Source organism: Fusarium vanettenii, assembly GCF_000151355.1.
Source record: "Fusarium vanettenii 77-13-4 unplaced genomic scaffold NECHAsca_86_unmapped, whole genome shotgun sequence".
Classification (NCBI taxonomy): Eukaryota; Fungi; Ascomycota; class Sordariomycetes; order Hypocreales; family Nectriaceae; genus Fusarium; species Fusarium vanettenii.
The window spans coordinates 1-17,109 of NW_003315803.1; the positions used below are offsets into that span (position 1 = coordinate 1).

Here is a 17,109-nt window from a genome sequence, read left to right on the forward strand (position 1 = left end):
AAGCTAGGTTATTTCTTATTAATAAATTTAATCTTAAGGTTATAAGATATATATTTTAATAGATTTATTTTAAGTTTTTCCGCGAAGAGTTATTTATAGATTTAATACTTTTATAATATATTCTTAAGTTATTCCTTTTCTAGGTTTTTTTTCTTTAATTTCTTAAGATCTTTCTTAAATATATAAAATTATTATATAATTTATATAATTATTCTTTATTATTATTATTTCTATTTATTATAATATTTATATTTTATCCCTATAGGTAAAGAGATATTTTATATTTATTTTTTCCTAATTTTTTTATTATTAGTAAAAATTTAAAATCTCTAATCTAAGTTATTATTTAATATAAAGGATATCTTAGTATTATAAGAAAATATCTAATTAATTCTTTAATTAAAATATAAATTAAAGTATTATAATTATAAGTACTTAAATATAAAATCATAGCTCTAATTTAATATAATATTAAATAAGATTCCTTAGTTTTTTCTTTTAATAAAAACCTTAAGGTAATTAATCTTATAATTAATAACTCTATTATTATAATTAAAAGGTATTTCTTTAAGGTTATATATTATATAGGGCTTATATTTATACCTCTATAGTAGCTTAAGCTTATTTACTATTATTAAGTTAAAGTAATTCTATTTAGCTCTATTATTTACTAAAGTATTTAATTATTATCCCTTAACTTATACTTTTAATTCTAGGTATTATTACTTATATCTTTTATCTATAAAGTAAAGGGCCTTTTAGGGTAATTTATCCTTATATTTATCTATCTATTACCCTATATTAGATAAGGTATTTAGTTTTTTAATATTATTATAATATAGCTAAAATAATTATACTTATACTTACTATCTATATAGGCTTTATAGTTATAATTATCTTATAAGCTATTTTATTATTTCTAATAGCTAGCTTCTATAGCTATATTATCTACGCTTTTGCCTCCTTAATAGGGTTCTTTTAGCGATTTAAGGTAAACCTTATCGAGGTTACCGCGTCGAATATAATTAATATAATCTTATAATAACTAATTAATTAATCCTTAATTCTTTTATAAGTATAATCGCATATCTTTATATTACTATTTATTATTATTATTTCCTTTATATATTAAGAAATTAAATCCCTCCTTAGTTATCTATTTAATCTTATTATAAGTAGCTAAGACTTATTACTTATATTAGGGATATATCTTATTATTATATAAGGTTATTTCTATATTATTATATTCTCTACTTAGGGTATCTTCTTACTCTATTATAATTCTCTATATAATAATAATTAGCTATTATTCTATATTAATAGATCCCTCCTTCGTGGGTTTAAATCATAGTTATATGACGCTAATTCCTTTATACTAATATTCTAAGGTATATTAAAATATTTTATAGGCTAAGTAGGGTTATATATTAAGGTCTCTAAGTTATATTAGAAAATAATTATTCTCCTTTTTTTCCCTTAGGTATATAATATAATAATAATCTCGATATAAGACCTATAAGATTTCTTTATATCTAGGGTATATATATATTATTTATATATTATCCCTTAGGTTATATTAAGCTTTAGGTTATTAGGGATTTATAGCGATTTATATATAATAAGCTTATATATAGATATTATCTATATTATTAATATCTTATTTTTCCCTTATTAACTAGATATATTTATCTTTTTCCTCTTTCTAGTAATATAAGCCTATTTCTTCTTTAATAATAATTTTATAATCTTCTTCCTATTTAGTTTCTTCGGGGTTATATTATAATCGCTAGGCGTATATAGCATCTAGTTTTTATTATGCCTATACTCCTATAGTATAGTTAGGGTCTTTATAGTGCTAATTAAGGCGCTTTAGGGGTTCCTTTTATTTATATGCCGCGTTATATTCTCGAGATACTTCGACCTAATATTATAGGCAAAGTATCTTATTATATTTCATAGGATTATCTTATTAATAATCCCTTCTATAAATAATAGAAGGTATATTAATACTATATATATAACTAATAACCTAATCCTTATAGCTAAATCCTCTTATAGTAGCTTTATTAAAGTCTACTTATTCCTAGGGGATTAGCAGTAATAATTAATTAGTTTCTTTCCTAATAGTCTCCTTTTATTATATAACCGCGATAATTCTATTAATTAAGTCTTTAATATACTTATTAATTAGTTTTAATAATAATTACTATTTTAATCTATTAATCAGGTAAAATTATCTTACCTTTAGGGGTTTTATTATTATATATTATAGCTTTAACTAGGGGTAATTATTATACCTAAATTATTCCTTAGTAAGGTATACTTAGCTATAAGGTATAATAATTTTTCCTAGTTCTAGACTAATATTATTATACCTAGTCCGGGCTATACTAAGTATCTTAGTTATCTAAAGAGCTATCTATAATTTGTTATTAGCTTATATAAATCTTATTTATTTTTTACCTTTAGGGAATTATTATTATTATAATTAATAATAACCTTCTTTAATATTGCGCTACTTTTTATAATAGATCTTCTTAATATAATTTATCTTATAGTAATATTAATATTTAAGTCTATAATAATTATATTTCTTTTATTAAATTACTCTAAGTTTTATAAGTCTTATATAGGTTTTATAAGATATATTATTTTATTAATATTGCCCTTAGTTAGTATTAAACTAAGGTTTTTAATAGTTTTCTTTATTATTATAGGGGTTTTAGAGCTTCTTCTAAGAGAATTATTAATTATTAATCTTAATTATTTAGCCGATATAATTAATAAGGTTATTAAGTTAGTCTTCTTTATAGAGTTTAGCCTATACTTTTTTCTTAAGTCTATTAAAGAAAAAGGATATTAAGAGTTCTTAGTCTTAATTAAGCTTTAAGGTAAGCTAGAGGTATTTAATATTATATTCTAATATAAAATAAATTTATTAAAATACCTTAATTTCCCTTTTTACCTAGGCCTTTTTATTTATTATTCTAAAAGCTTATTATAATATAGCCTTAAAGGCTTTAAAGCTAGAATAGAGGTTTATAATCTAAGGTAAGTATTTATTAAGTAATTTAATAAGATATTCCTTTATAATAAATTTAAACTAGGCTATAATATACTTAATAAGACGCCTAGTAATATATTAGACCTTATTAGATATTATAATAAACTAAGTAAAATAATAAAATATAAATATATATAATTATATAAGGAATATTAATAATTTATATATAATATTATTAAATTTCTTTAGTTATTTTAGCTTTAGGATTTCTCTAATATCTTTACCCTTTATAATAATAATTACTATATTATTAATATTCTAGATATTCTTATAATATTATTAATTTTAAGCTTATTAAGTAATAGCTATATAATTAATAAGTCTTCTAAGTTCTTTTATTTTAATAATTATAATAATAACCTAGGTATAAAATTACTTAATTTCTTTATTATTATTATTTATTTTTTTATTACTATTAAGGTTAGCCTAAATTAATATAATAAGGGTAAATAAATAATTAATAAGTAAAACTTATTAATAGTTATTACTAAGAATAGCCTAAGTAACTATTATATTTAATATTATTTAAGGTAATATAAATAATCCTCTAAATAAAAGCTAATAATATATAATAAGAGGATATTTCTTAAGGGATAAACTAATTATATAGGTTTATATTAATAGAGGAGAATATTATATAACCTTAAAAGGTAATATAATATTATGTCTAGTAATATACTCGAGGTATTAAATATAACTAAGTTATATTAATAGCTAAAGTAATTATTATATAAGGAAGTATAATATATATATTCTATATATTATCTAGTCTTTAAGTTAAATATAATTAAGTTAAGTTAAGTTATTGGCGTTTAACTTATATAGTTAAGAGAAATTAAACTAACTTTATTTGACTTATATATCTTCCTCCCCTATAATTAGCTAATATAATAGGGTTAGTTTCCTGCCTGGCATTACCGCCTTTGACTATGTCATGGCCGTGATATAAGTTATAATACTAAGTCGCAAAGATAAATAATAATTCTAGAGGGAACTTAGATTTATTAAGCTTCTTATCTCTAAACTTATTTAAATTAGCGATCTTATAGATATACTTTAAGTCGCCCTTATTTAGTTCTATAATTATCTTATTAAGTATATAGATCTATAAAAAACTAAGGTTAATTATATTAATATATAATAAATAGTACTTAAGAACCTAGCTAAAAGACTAGCTATAAGCGATACCTCTTTTAAAGATAGAGTCTTCTTAAATTAGCTCTAATAATTAGAGGGCTAGCTAGAGGAACTACTAGACTTAGTAGAGAAGCTATGGGCTTGAAAGGATGACGATTCGGACCGGGATGGGTGGCGGAGGCCTCTAGATGGATTATTCGTGGTATCGGTGGCAGATATAAGGTTATCGGAAAAAGCTTGATCTGTGTGGACTATTAATGGGGTTATTCACGGGTTGGAAAAGTTAAATATGATTTCAGGAAGAGACCTGACTTTGACACACAATAAATCCGAACATACGGATGGGGGTCGATATCTTTGGAAAGACCAATGATCCATCGACGGTCTGGTGTTCCTTGGCACTACGCTTGTGGTAAAACCGAGTAGCAGAGAAAGTCAATTTCTTGATCCCTCAATCAACCAATCACCTCGGAAGACTCGCACGAAGAAACCAAGAATTAGACGACAGACTAGGAAGAGCGTGTTTGACATATTCCACAAGCTCACCATCCACCCCCTGCCGAGTTAGGTTATCGCTATTGCAACTGTGAAAGCAGGCAAACTATCTGACAGGAATCAGAACTCTAAGCTACAACTCTCGTCTTAGTCCATGTCCTCGGCCTGCAAGATCAGGCGGAGGATTTAGGTAATGGATGGACGAGGCTATGTCTCGTGGCAGGGTCGGTTCGATTAATCATCTTGGATGATGGATTTCGGATTAATGATCGATGAAAGGGCTCCGCAACTCCGCAACGCGGCGATTAGCAAACACTCACTGCTATAATAACATGCTTAATAGTGGAAGTGCCCGCGGATCGGCATGACTTAATCTCGGCGAGAAGTTAATAGGATCACTAATCAGTCTGTCAATCTCATACGTTCGGAGCCGAGGTGAGGCCATCTAACCCCTGTCAGAACGTGCACGTAACCCATCTTAAGTATGCTTGTCTAAAACTCTAAATAGCTTTCCTAAGAATAGTTAGCCAGTCGGGCATTCTAGAAGAACCCGACCCCGGCTCCGGATGTACCGACTTGAGAGGCACTCTGTCACGTTAAGGAATAACCCTCTAATCAAAGGATTACTACTGGACAAGTGTTTTACTCTGTAGAAGACAACGGCGGTGGGCATCGTGGGGCCGATTGTCCCGTAACTACTCATCAAATCATGTCAGTCGTGCTGTATAGCATCAGAGACCCGCCAGGCAGCGGCTGATTTCGGCCGAACACGCCTACTTAAAAATGCCTTGGACGTGTGGTATGGTATGCTTCATCAATCTCAACAACAATCGACTACAACATTGTACATCTTACTCTTTGCAACACTAACCAACATGAGAATTCACGCCGCTGTTCTATCAGCTCTTGCAGCTTCCACCATGGCCAAGCTAAAGTAGGACTTGCACCTGTGCAACATCGGCTTCAATTTGCTGACAAGTTACCCCAGCGCGCAATATGACAAGCACTTGACTTCCTTGACTTCACTCGTTGACCCTCCGGCCCCGTTGGCACAGAATGCCCGGACTGAGTTCGTCAGCCTGAACGGTACCAAACTCGCCTATAGACGATTTGGCAAGCGTGGTGGCAACCCTGTCCTATACTTCAACCATCTGCGGGCCGCTATGGATGTCACCGATCCTCTGCTGTTCAACTACATCGCCCAGTATCGAGAGGTGATCCTGTTCGATAATATCGGCGTCGGCCACAGCGAAGGCGAAGTTTCAACCTCCGTGGAGCAGATGGGTGACAACGCCGTGGCCCTCGTCAATGCTTTGGACCTCGACAAGGTTGTCGCGTTCGGGTTCTCCCTCGGAGGCGGCGTGGCTCAATACCTCTCCTGGACGTATCCCGACCTCGTGGAAAAGGCGGTTTTCTCGGGCACACAGCCTGGAATCGGCCCTGACGTCACCGCTGGACCACCCGAGGTTTTCACAATTGCGTCTGAGGAGGGTGAGCCAACGGAAAAGGCCATGTTGACACTGTTTTTCGAAACCACCGAAACCAGCCTTGCCGCGGGACGGGCCTGGTTCAAGCGAAGGACCGATCGCCGCGTCAAGGGAGAGGAGCTCAGTGGATCTGTCTTGGAGCCTGGCGTATCGGCACAGCTCAAGGCGATCTCAGACTTCACCGCCGATCCTAGCAACTTTGGCAAGCTTAAGGATATTAAGGTCCCTGTTCTGGTCACCAACGGCAAGAACGACATCATGGCGCCCACCATTAACAGCTTTATCCTGCAACAGCAGTTGTCCAACGGCACTCTGCACGTCTACCCTGACTCTGGCCACGGACACTTGTTCCAGTTTCCCAAGCAGTACGCCCAGGTCCTTCAACAGTTCCTAGACGGTTAAGGGGGATAGCTATGTTGGCGGAAGTTTAGAGGGCCAGGTACAATTTTACTTTGTCTTCAGCAAGGGTTAATTACCCTTCGGGTGTTATGAACTAGAACACATTTGTGTAACATCTACTTTAATTTACTTCTGTTACCGCTATACTATGAGATATTATAACCGCTGCCGTCGGGTTTACATGATCTTTCTGGAATTTTTTAAAGCTATTTTTTCAAAGCGAGGAAAATCTCATTCAGACTCGCGGCCACCGCTGCACATCGGTGCTAACCCTGACCCGAATTGCAGTAGTGATTTTTTTTTAATTTAGCTTCTTCCCTTATACTTCCCACATTACGTAAGACACGATGCATAGGTACCCAAGTAGCCACCCAACCCAGAGTAGTGACCAGAATAGTGACCAGTTCCTAGGGCCCTTTATTAAGATACAATAACCTTAGCAACTGTCCAATATTCAAAATCCAAGAGATCTTACACTATTCAGAGATAAGAGTTCAACTAACCGGATTTTATTAGTAAACCATCTTCTCCGCGTACTGTACATCATGTGGTCCTTTCATTCCCCGACGATGCAAAGCTATCTGATCGTCTCCAACGGCAACATCGTACCAAGGTTCGACCCCAAAGCTCGTTTCAAACTGGGAGGATTGCGATCGGTAGATGTGGCCGCCCGCACCCCGAATCACCTCTGCCAGTCCTGCAAGTACTGCATCCACTCATGCGGTACTTCTACCCCATGGTGGCTTCTCGAGTCTGGTTACTTTGCGGGTTCGGAAGGAATATTGGCTGAGAACAATCGTCCCAAACAATCCCATTCGACTTTCGAAAGCTTCACTACTGCCGTCAAAGAGGGCTGCTTTATTTGCACGGCGTTATTCGAAGCTATGTCTCTTGGAAACGGTTCGGCAAACCTTGATCATAAGGATGAATTCGATCTACGGGACTGCACGGAGCCTGATTCAGCAGAGACTCCCTACATTATTACATTTGGTCGCGATTATGTGACGCACACTGATGCATTCGCATGCCGCGTCCAGTTCACGTCTCCCTTGGTTCCTGGTTTCGCTGCGGAAACCCAAGGCAAAACTACTGTTACTCAAACTTTTATTTTGCAGCGTTCAGATCTATTGCCAGCACTCTCAGGGGTTGCGAAGTACCTCCAAGCCCTAACTGGGGCGAGATATATGGCAGGAATATGGAGAGACCAGGAGAACTCCGTGGTGCATTTGGCTTGGCGATGTGAACCTTGTGCGACTCGACCGGTTGAGTATCGAGCACCTTCGTGGTCCTGGGCGTCCACTGACAGCCCAGTCAGTTTTAACCCAAAGGAGAGCCCAGGAGGACAGTATTCCTTTATCTCCTTGGATCCTACATGGCCTCATCAAGCCAATATGACAGACATGCAAGTGACGCTTGCCACGTCACATACCACGGGAGCAGTTTCTGCTGGATGCCTCTCCATCGAAGGCCTAGTATATAAGATAAGAGTCAGGCCTAAAATGAAACCAACTCTGAATGGCAAAGGGCTCGACATGGAACTTTTTCTGGATGATCCACTAGATACAGAGAAGACAATGTATTGTCTACCGTTGTTTAAATACACGGCATACCACAGAGACACGGATTTTGGCATTGATGAGGATATTTATACTTACCTCATTCTTACTCGCTCTGGCCGAAGGCCCACGAGCTATGTTCGATGCGGGCTTGGACGTATGTACGTGGAGATTCAAGTTAGTAAGAGTCATTGGGCACCCTTTGGAAAGTTCCTTGGTTATAAGAAGCGTCAGCGGATTTTAGTTATCTAATAAAGAGTAGTAACTATAGGAGTGCGTTTCATGCTCGGATTAGCCTACTACTGTACCATTCGTCCGTGCCAACCTGGACTGCTATACAATTCCCTGGCGTTTTCCCGAAAAACCACCCTTAGATTCCATGCTTTTGTTCGTGCTGTTATGGCCCCCGCGGTCTAGGATAATATTATTAACTAGATAGAATACACTCCTTGCTAACTTAGGGGATAGTTATAACCCCCCTATTAGCTAACCTTTCGTAGCCTAGTATAAGCAAGCTTTAGTATAAATTAGTAAAAGAATCTATTTCTATATAGCTTAAAGAAAAGGCTATTTAATAGTATAGGTCAGGTCCAGTAAACCACAAAGGTGACTTTTCAAATCGAGAACAACTTCACTAAGACCCGCGGCCACCATTGCACATAGAGGCTTACCCTGACCCGAAATGCACTACTGATTACCACTAAAGTATTAAGCGCCGCCAGGAGCTAGTTCTTTCCCCTTGACGCTCTTCCACTCAATACCCAGAGCACCCAAGATACTAAGACAGCTCATAATAAGAGCAAGCTGGAAAGTTTTGACAAGAGCCATATTGTACGCGGTTAGAACCTCGGGTAAAGCCTCAGGATCTATCATAGACCTCAGACTAGTTGCTCCCGCGTGTACAATAGCCTCAGGATGCAGATCAGGGATATCCAGAGCCATCAAGTTATTGACAAGTTGGTTGGTAAACAGGTTCTGAGCCACAGAAACAAACAGGGCTCCACCTAGCATCTGCACAAACATGACCATGGCAGTGCCAATAGACACGTCTTTTAAAGGGAGAACGGCCTGTGCGGCTACTCCACCTTGCTGAAAGCCAAGGCCGACACCGAAGCCATAAATGAATAGGTAACCGACCCATTTGGCTTGTGCAGTGTGCACAGTGAAGGTGGTGATCAGTCCAGCTCCAATAGACATGATGACAGCACTAGCAATGAAGAATGGTGCGTAGTGGCCAAATTTGGTAGTCAAAGAGCCAGCGCCGACAATTCCTACCACATTTGCGAGGATCATAGGTAGTGAGTATATGCCGGATCGAACCGCAGATGTGTTCTTGATGACTTGGAACTGTGCAGTGTTAGCATCTAGGATAGCCCCGGGCACACTATACGCGAATCCTTACCCAGATTGGAATGTAGTATGTCAGAATGAAGAATGAGCCACCGATACAGAACCCGAATAGGGCAGCTGAGGCAATAGTTCTATTGCCAGCGATGCGTGGCGGAACTAAACTTCTGCATTAGCATTGTGGAGATGAGGAGGAGGAATCTTCTCGACTTACCAGTTGCGTCATCCTTCATAATCAGTTGAACAGCAACGAATCCAACAAGCAAGGCGCCGAACAGGACGAACAGGACAATGATTCGTGCATTCGACCACTGGTACTTGACCCCTCCCCACTGAAGAGCGAGGAGGAGGCAAATGATGCTCGGTATGAAAACAGCAGTTCCAATGGGATCCAAACCTTTGAGAACTTGGAGAAACGATGCTCGCTTTGAAGCCGGCTTGGCGGGTAGCTTCAAGATGAGTAGGATGACAGCCGCTGTCACGCCACCCAGAGGCAAGTTGATATAAAAACACCATCTCCATGATGCATGGTCCGTAAAAGCGCCGCCCATCTGTTCAAAAAGTCAGGTTCGTCGGTTGCGGCAATTGAGGCCACAAACTTACCAAAGGTCCAGCGACGGAAGCTATACCATACATGCCGCCCAAGAGGCCGAAGAAGATGGGTCTCTTTTCCCGCGCAACTGTGTGAGCAATCGTGACGAGAGCACCGGTAAAAATGCCAGCACTGCCCAAGCCTGCGATTGCTCTACCGATGATGAGCGCAGTCGACGTTGGTGCAATACCGCAAATCAGAGAACCAAGCTCGAACACAAACAGCGCAGAGAGAAAAACGATCTTGACACTGAAGAGGGCGTAAAGCTTGCCGAAAAGAAGTTGCAGGGCTAGGCCATGATATGAGTATTCCCGCTCGGTAAATCCTTTGTGGTGTGCACTTACCGCACGTCGTGAGTAGATAGGCTGAAGCATACCACCCTACATCGTTGAGGTTGTGGAACTGGTCTGTGATGTGCGGAATTGCCACAGCAATGATCTGGGATATTCTAATCAATAGGGGAGGAGAGCAATGGGACAAAGATAACTCACAGTGTTATCCAAAGCAACACAAAGAACGGCCAACATGAGACTGATTGTTATGAGCGCGAGCTTGATCCCCATGGGATAGACAGCCACTGCTTCGTCGTCCATGGTGTGGCTTGGTCCTTGAGTTTCATTATCTGTCGAAGTCTCGGTTGCGGCACTTGGGTCCGTTTCCGGCGTCTTCTCGGGTACGTCGCTCATCTCGAGCAAACAAAGGTCCTGATTGAGGAGAGAATAAAAGAGAGTAAGACAGATTCGAGGAAAGAAATGGTATTAATGACTGAACACCTTGGCTTAAGGGAAAGGAGAGGCTGTAATTACTTGGGAAAAGATTGGATGTAATCGGAGAGGGCAACAGGTAGTTTTATGGAAAGACAAAACTGCTCCTGCTCCTTTCGTAGTCGTTTTCCCCCCGGTCATCGGTACGTAAAAGACCGTCGGCGCAGGAATGGACTGGATCGGACACCGACTGATTATGATCTGTAAGCATCGGACATCTATGCATTCTAACTCTTTTGCAATTTGACTTGCCCTTATCATCTTCTCGGCATTCTGGTGACCTTATCTTATTAATTCCGGAACAATCAATCTCTTTTCGGCCCTTGTCGGATACCGGGTCGCAGTATCTCCATCGTTCGTTTATCGCACTAGCCATCAAGCTGAAGCCGCTTGATGAAATCATTCAGTTTTATCCCTTAGCTAACCTTCCGTCTTGCATCACATTACAACCAGGTAAAACTCACAGCGGCTCATACCGAATCTCATCGCCCATCATGTTACCTCTTCCTAATGAATATTCTGCTATTCCAACAGGCTCAACCGTTCTGGTGACGGGCGTCAACGGTCTGATTGGGTCTCACGTTGCCAATGAATTCCTTGAACGGGGCTACAATGTTCGTGGAACAGTGCGCGATGTGTCCAAAAGCGCCTGGGTCCAAGACCTCTTCGTCAAGCAGTATGGCCAAGACAAGTTTACGCTATTTCCCGTTATCGACCTGGCTTTGACAGAGGCATTCGAAGAGGCTGTAAAAGGTAAGCTGGTTCACCTCAAATTACACAGTTCAACCATGCTAATACTTACAAAGGGGTTGCCGCGGTTGTACATGTCGCCTCACCCCTGGACTGGGGCACCAGCACTGAGAGCTTGATCACCAATGCGGTTGTTGGCGCCATGAATGCCTTGAAAGCAGCTAACAAGCAGCCGAGCGTGAAACGCTTCGTCCTCACCAGCTCCTCAGTTGCAGCAGTTTTTCCTCGGCCTGAGGTGGAAGGTATCGTGGTGACGGAGAACACCTGGAACGATGAGGCTGTGGCAGCGGCACAGGGTTCATCCTCACCGGCGCACTGGTACGTGGCCTATGCAAGCAGCAAAACAGAGGCAGAACGAGCTGTGTGGGGTTTCTATTACAAGGATCAGTCCCGTCGTTCGGATTTGGTCGTGAATACAGGTATGGGCTGTGTTGTCTATCACCGTACAGATACTCGGGCTGACTTGCTGCAGTGCTTCCTAGCACGAATTTCGGTAAAAGTCTTGACCCTGCGAACCAAGGACACCCGTCGACGTCTTCTTTCATCCAGAGTCTCTGGAACGGGACCGATCTAGAACGGCTGAAGAATATTCCCCCTCGTATGTCAATGCCGAGTTTATTTGATTCCAGAGCAAACATCACTAACAGTCTTGTGAAGAGTACTTTGTTGATGTACAGGACACCGCGAGGCTTCACGTTGCAGGAGCAACATTCTCTGATGTCGAGGGTGAAAGATTATTTGCTTGGGCAAAGCCATGGAACTTTGATACAATTCTTGCTATCCTACGACGCCAGAACCCGAACAAGACCTTCATCAAGGATTTCCAGTCTGGCCGGGACCTATCAGATGTTGAGAAGCCACGATCGCGATCTATTCAGCTGTTAGAAAGGCTGGGCAAGTCGTCATTCACCTCTCTAGAGGACAGCGTTAGACTGAACAGCCAGGACTTGACTTAGACGGGTCAGTCTATGCCTGTTGAAGGCACTGAGGTATTTCACAAGATGATGGTTAGTAATTGAGTCATGCTATTTACAGGAAAGAATAAAAATAAAAAAGGTCCTGGCAAGTGATATGAGGCGCTGCAATAGAATTGATGTCGATAAAAATTTAATTTATTCTGCGTGCCCTCATAGCATTTATATTGCTTATTTTTTATTTTTTACCACTCTCGAGAAGTCGTCGAGTTCTTGTTAGAAGTCTCGCCATATCAGATGAGCTTCAACATTATTACTAATAAATGATGTGTGGCACTATTTCACAGCTTTGCCATCGGTAATCGCGTGAAGTTAAGCATCGTCCCTGGACGCTAACAATCTCGGCGTCCGACATTTGCCGCAGGAGACATTTTGATTATTCAATCTTAGAATCGGACAACTCCGAGCGCGAACAGGTCTTTCCCGCTGGCCAGACAACTTTGTTTTTCCGGCGCGCCTTGCTTTTCAAAAGTTTTAAGCAAGACATCGGCCGCTTGAACTCTGAGACTTCTTAGCAGGAACACTCACCTATCTTTCTCTCAAGCACTGTCATTGCATCCGATTCTCTTCTTCGTCCCTCCCGGTTCATCGTTTCACCAACATGTCTCGAGCAATCTTGGTTACGGGCGCGACCGGTAACCAAGGTGGTGCCGTCATCGACGCTCTCCTTAGCAGGAAGCCATCCGATTTCCTCCTACTTGCCGTCACTCGTAATGCCAAGTCTCCCAGCGCCCAACGCCTCGCCGCCAAATCGCCATCGTCGATTCGTCTAGTCGAGGGCGACCTCGATTCGACACCCAGACTCTTTGAGTCTGCGAAACAAGTCGCTGGAACTGTACCACTCTGGGGTGTGTACTCTGTACAGGCCTCCATGGGCAAAGGCGTTACGCTTGAAGGCGAGATCAAGCAGGGCAAAGCCATGATTGACGAATCAATCAAGGCTGATGTGCAGCACTTCGTGTACAGCAGCGTTGAGCGCGGGGGCAACGAGCGGTCGTGGGATAACCCTACACCCGTGCCGCACTTCAAAACGAAGCACGAGATTGAACACTATCTGCGCGATACGACTGCCGGAAAGACTATGGGGTGGACAATCTTGCGACCGGTTATCTTCATGGATAACCTTGTTCCCGGCTTCCCAGGCAAGGTTTTCATGACAATGCTGCGCGATACAATCAAGGATAAGCCACTCCAATGGATTGCTACCAAGGATATTGGTTTCTTTGGAGCCGAGGCTTTTCATGATCCCAAGACTTGGAACAAAAGGGCTGTTGGTCTCGCGGGAGATGTCTTGACCTTCTCTCAGTTGAGCGATACGTTCAAGAAAGTGACAGGGGAGCCAGCTGGCACTACTTTTAGTCTCCTTGGTAAAGCGTTGAAGCATGGTGTTGCAGAAATGGGACTCATGGTAGATTGGTTCAGGGATGAAGGGTACGCTGCAGATTTGGACGGGATTGAGAAGGTCCACCCTCATGTGACCAAGATGGAGACATGGTTGAAGAATAGTGCATTTGTCAAGGCAAAGTAGATGCTATCGGGTGGCAGCTGGGCGGAGGGGGACTGATATTATTGCTTTCTTTATACCGAGTAGTTTTCGATGTCTTAGGTACTCTACTTATACACATGTGAAATTCAAGTTGATGCTTTGACGCTGTTTCAGAAAGAAGTTCAAGTTAAAGCAATCTTTAAGACATGGCCTCTTTGGATAAATTGAAGACGTTATGCTTACTTAGGGAAGGGAACTTGGGGTCTTGGAATTACGACCAGACTGACGGTCTGTGAACCGTCTCGTGTTGTGAGTCTTCGGCCCGCCTGGGCCTTAGCCTACATAAGCTAGTAAGTAGTAAAAACTTAGTAATGTTGTCGGCATTTATCGGACACCGATTTACTGTTAGCTCTCAAACGATTAGTCATAATAGACACTTTCTAGTTTTTAAAACCGTAGTGGCCATAAGCCTCACAGTCCGCTGCCACTGAAGGTGGCCACGATCACTGTGGGTCTACGGACAAGACAGCAACGCCGATTATCCTCTCCACCATGAGCCAACAGCAAACGCGCATGTCGTGCTTGACCTGCAGAAGCAAAAAGTTGAAATGCGACCGCCTTTTGCCATCTTGTAGCCGTTGTACACAATCAGGCGAAGACTGTGTTTTTCCCGGCTCGAGGAAGACAATAACCGGCAGACCAAGGAAGATCCGTGAGCTCGAGACGAAGCTAGGTACACCTCTCACCTCTCACTTTAATGTCGTTCCAGATTTTAATCCTAGCTGCGATTTAGTTCAACTCGAGCATCAACTTGCGGCCTTCCAAGCGAATCAACAACAAGCATCAGAAGAAGATACAGTTGACCAACCAATTGCTCGAGAAACAAGCAACTCGCTCGAAATACCCATAGAGGATGACCAGACTTCTCATGGATCACAACCGGCTACGTTGAACTTGACGTTATTCGATGAAGACAGTTTGAGCTTGGGGTCAAGTCTCGGCCACGACTCATATCATGGCTCCTCGCTTGAATTGTAGGGTGATCAATGCCAAGGTGCCCGATGTTTGCTAATTGAACACGGTAGAATTGAGACATACTTTGACAATATGGGGTGGGCCGCCCCAATGATTCACAAGGCGCGCTTCATGGAATCACTATCTCAGCAGGCAACTCGTCAGACCCCAAAATGCCTGATATATATCATAATGGCTTTAGGGGCAAGTGTTTCACGGAACAATCAGGTCGTGGCAAAAACCTTTTATCAGTGTGCCAAGGCTCAAGCCAGATCAACCGACTCAAAGGTGTTAATGACGGGTGCGAGGCGAGCCACTTCCATGCTGACTTGACATAGGGCGAAGGACAAGACTCCATCACATTATCTCACATTCAATACTGGGCTTTAGTGGCCAACTTTGAAGCACAGCAAATGATGTTTTCTCAAGCAGTAAACAGTTTATGTCGAGGCATCCGTACTGCGCAGCTGCTTCACCTCCATCGGCTCGACAAACAGAGTGAAGATTCTGCAGTCGCCTCTGCTGAGGATTGGATTGAATTGGAAGAGAGACGTCGCACTTGGTGGGTTCTCTTTATAGCGGACCGCCTGGTTTGCGGCACAACGGGTTTGCCCTTGTGCATTGATGAGCGAGAGGTGAGAGTTGATCTTGGTGTGATATAATCTGTCCGAAACTAACAATATCCAGACTTCGACATTGCTTCCGACCACAGAAGAGGCATTCGCAGAGGGACGTAGAGAGCTCACCGAGACTCTAGAATCTGCCCTAAGTCTGAGATCAGTGGGACAGTCCATTCTCACTATTAGAGTCATTGCAGCACTTTTCTTTCAGCACACGTTGGAGCATACATCTCCAATTAGCCCAAGCAGTTGTTTGGAAGTCGAACAGGATGAGTTCTGGAATCAGCACCGTCGGCTTGATAACGATCTCTCTTTATTGTTGATGAATCTGCCCGATACTGCTCGTCTATCGAACTTCCCCAGCAATCCAGACGCGGTTATGATCAACACCCATATACATGCCGCCATCATCAGCCTTCATCGCGGAGGGCTATGGAACATCCGCTACTCGGATAACAGCGCTGGGGAGGATCAATGGGTGAGACAACAAGCTCGCCAAAGTCATGGACGACTCCTCAACTCGGCGGAAGAGATCGCACATATCCTCCGCATGGCACCGGACTGCAGGATGACTTTTATTAATCCGATCCTCAACTTTGCGGTTTATCTAGCCATCCTAGTTTTCATTGAAGACTACTTGGAAAGACAGAAGCAGCAAAGTGAGGACACGGCCCAGTTTCTACTCTCTGTGTTGGTTACAATCAGCCAAGATAATGCCGTGGCCAAGTCATTGGCAAACCAAGTTGCTAGAGATATGTACTACGTGGGCATAGAAGTACCACCGGACCTGGTGAGTATTCCATCATTTGAGCACCTCGACGAAGTTTCCAAGCGCTAACATTGAGTGTGCAGATCCCACAAGTTGAGTCAAGCAGCTTATTTTTAACGGATGTGGGAATCATCACTGCCAACATAGCATTTCGACTATTCCACTCAGATTAATTTTAATGGATCAATTTTTATTGGCACTTTGGCCTCTGTATTAAAGAACCAGACGGACATGAATCAATGCCTCTCACATTCCCTAGCTGTTGTGATCATGTTTCCTCCCGCGACTGTTGCGATGTTTGTTTCAAGGAATGCTGTCTGTACTTGCTGTGCCTTGGCTGGCTGGGTTTTAGAGTCGCCTCAAACAAGTGATAAGCAAACATGGATGATAATGCAATGGTTAAGGGACCCGATTGGCTTTCGGTCCGTCGGAATCGGTGAGAAGGACAGAATCGCCGATCAACAAACCTCGCTCTCGTAAAAGCCGAGTGGCGCGACTCATTTTGATCGGAATACTTTCAGCGCGAAAGAATGTCCGAACCTGACAAACCGGGGTACGTGTCGCGGAATGCTTCACACCTACCAAGGTACCTTAGTAATCGTTCGGCGTCCGACAATGCCCGCTCGTAAGAACATGTATAGAGGCAGGACTACGA

The 17,109-nt window shown here is 41.3% G+C and overlaps 5 protein-coding genes across 5 annotated transcripts; 4 read left to right on the forward strand and 1 right to left on the reverse strand.

Annotated features, from left to right (window-relative positions):
• Positions 1-5,748: 5,748 nt before the first annotated feature.
• Positions 5,749-6,585, forward strand: NECHADRAFT_55831 (uncharacterized protein; the record flags this gene model as incomplete). The annotated part of the gene is made up of 1 exon (XM_003039602.1): positions 5,749-6,585. A coding segment is annotated over one exon (837 nt), but the record flags the coding sequence as incomplete, so codon positions are not given.
• Positions 6,586-8,846: 2,261 nt separating this feature from the next.
• Positions 8,847-10,640, reverse strand: NECHADRAFT_55819 (uncharacterized protein; the record flags this gene model as incomplete). Its single annotated transcript, XM_003039613.1, has 6 exons — positions 8,847-9,485; positions 9,541-9,644; positions 9,700-10,036; positions 10,089-10,366; positions 10,422-10,515; positions 10,569-10,640. 6 exons carry the CDS (start codon positions 10,638-10,640, stop codon positions 8,847-8,849), a joined length of 1,524 nt encoding a protein of 507 aa, XP_003039659.1.
• Positions 10,641-11,335: 695 nt separating this feature from the next.
• Positions 11,336-12,547, forward strand: NECHADRAFT_55822 (uncharacterized protein; the record flags this gene model as incomplete). The annotated part of the gene is made up of 4 exons (XM_003039603.1): positions 11,336-11,594; positions 11,648-12,010; positions 12,064-12,189; positions 12,249-12,547. The coding sequence occupies 4 exons, from the start codon at positions 11,336-11,338 to the stop codon at positions 12,545-12,547; spliced, it is 1,047 nt and encodes a 348-aa protein (XP_003039649.1).
• Positions 12,548-13,166: 619 nt separating this feature from the next.
• Positions 13,167-14,093, forward strand: NECHADRAFT_55847 (uncharacterized protein; the record flags this gene model as incomplete). Its single annotated transcript, XM_003039604.1, has 1 exon — positions 13,167-14,093. One exon carries the CDS (start codon positions 13,167-13,169, stop codon positions 14,091-14,093), a length of 927 nt encoding a protein of 308 aa, XP_003039650.1.
• Positions 14,094-14,624: 531 nt separating this feature from the next.
• NECHADRAFT_55833 (uncharacterized protein) lies at positions 14,625-16,523 on the forward strand (the record flags this gene model as incomplete). Its single annotated transcript, XM_003039605.1, has 5 exons — positions 14,625-14,784; positions 14,845-14,998; positions 15,137-15,353; positions 15,404-15,700; positions 15,753-16,523. The coding sequence occupies 5 exons, from the start codon at positions 14,625-14,627 to the stop codon at positions 16,521-16,523; spliced, it is 1,599 nt and encodes a 532-aa protein (XP_003039651.1).
• Between the last annotated feature and the right edge of the window lie 586 nt (positions 16,524-17,109).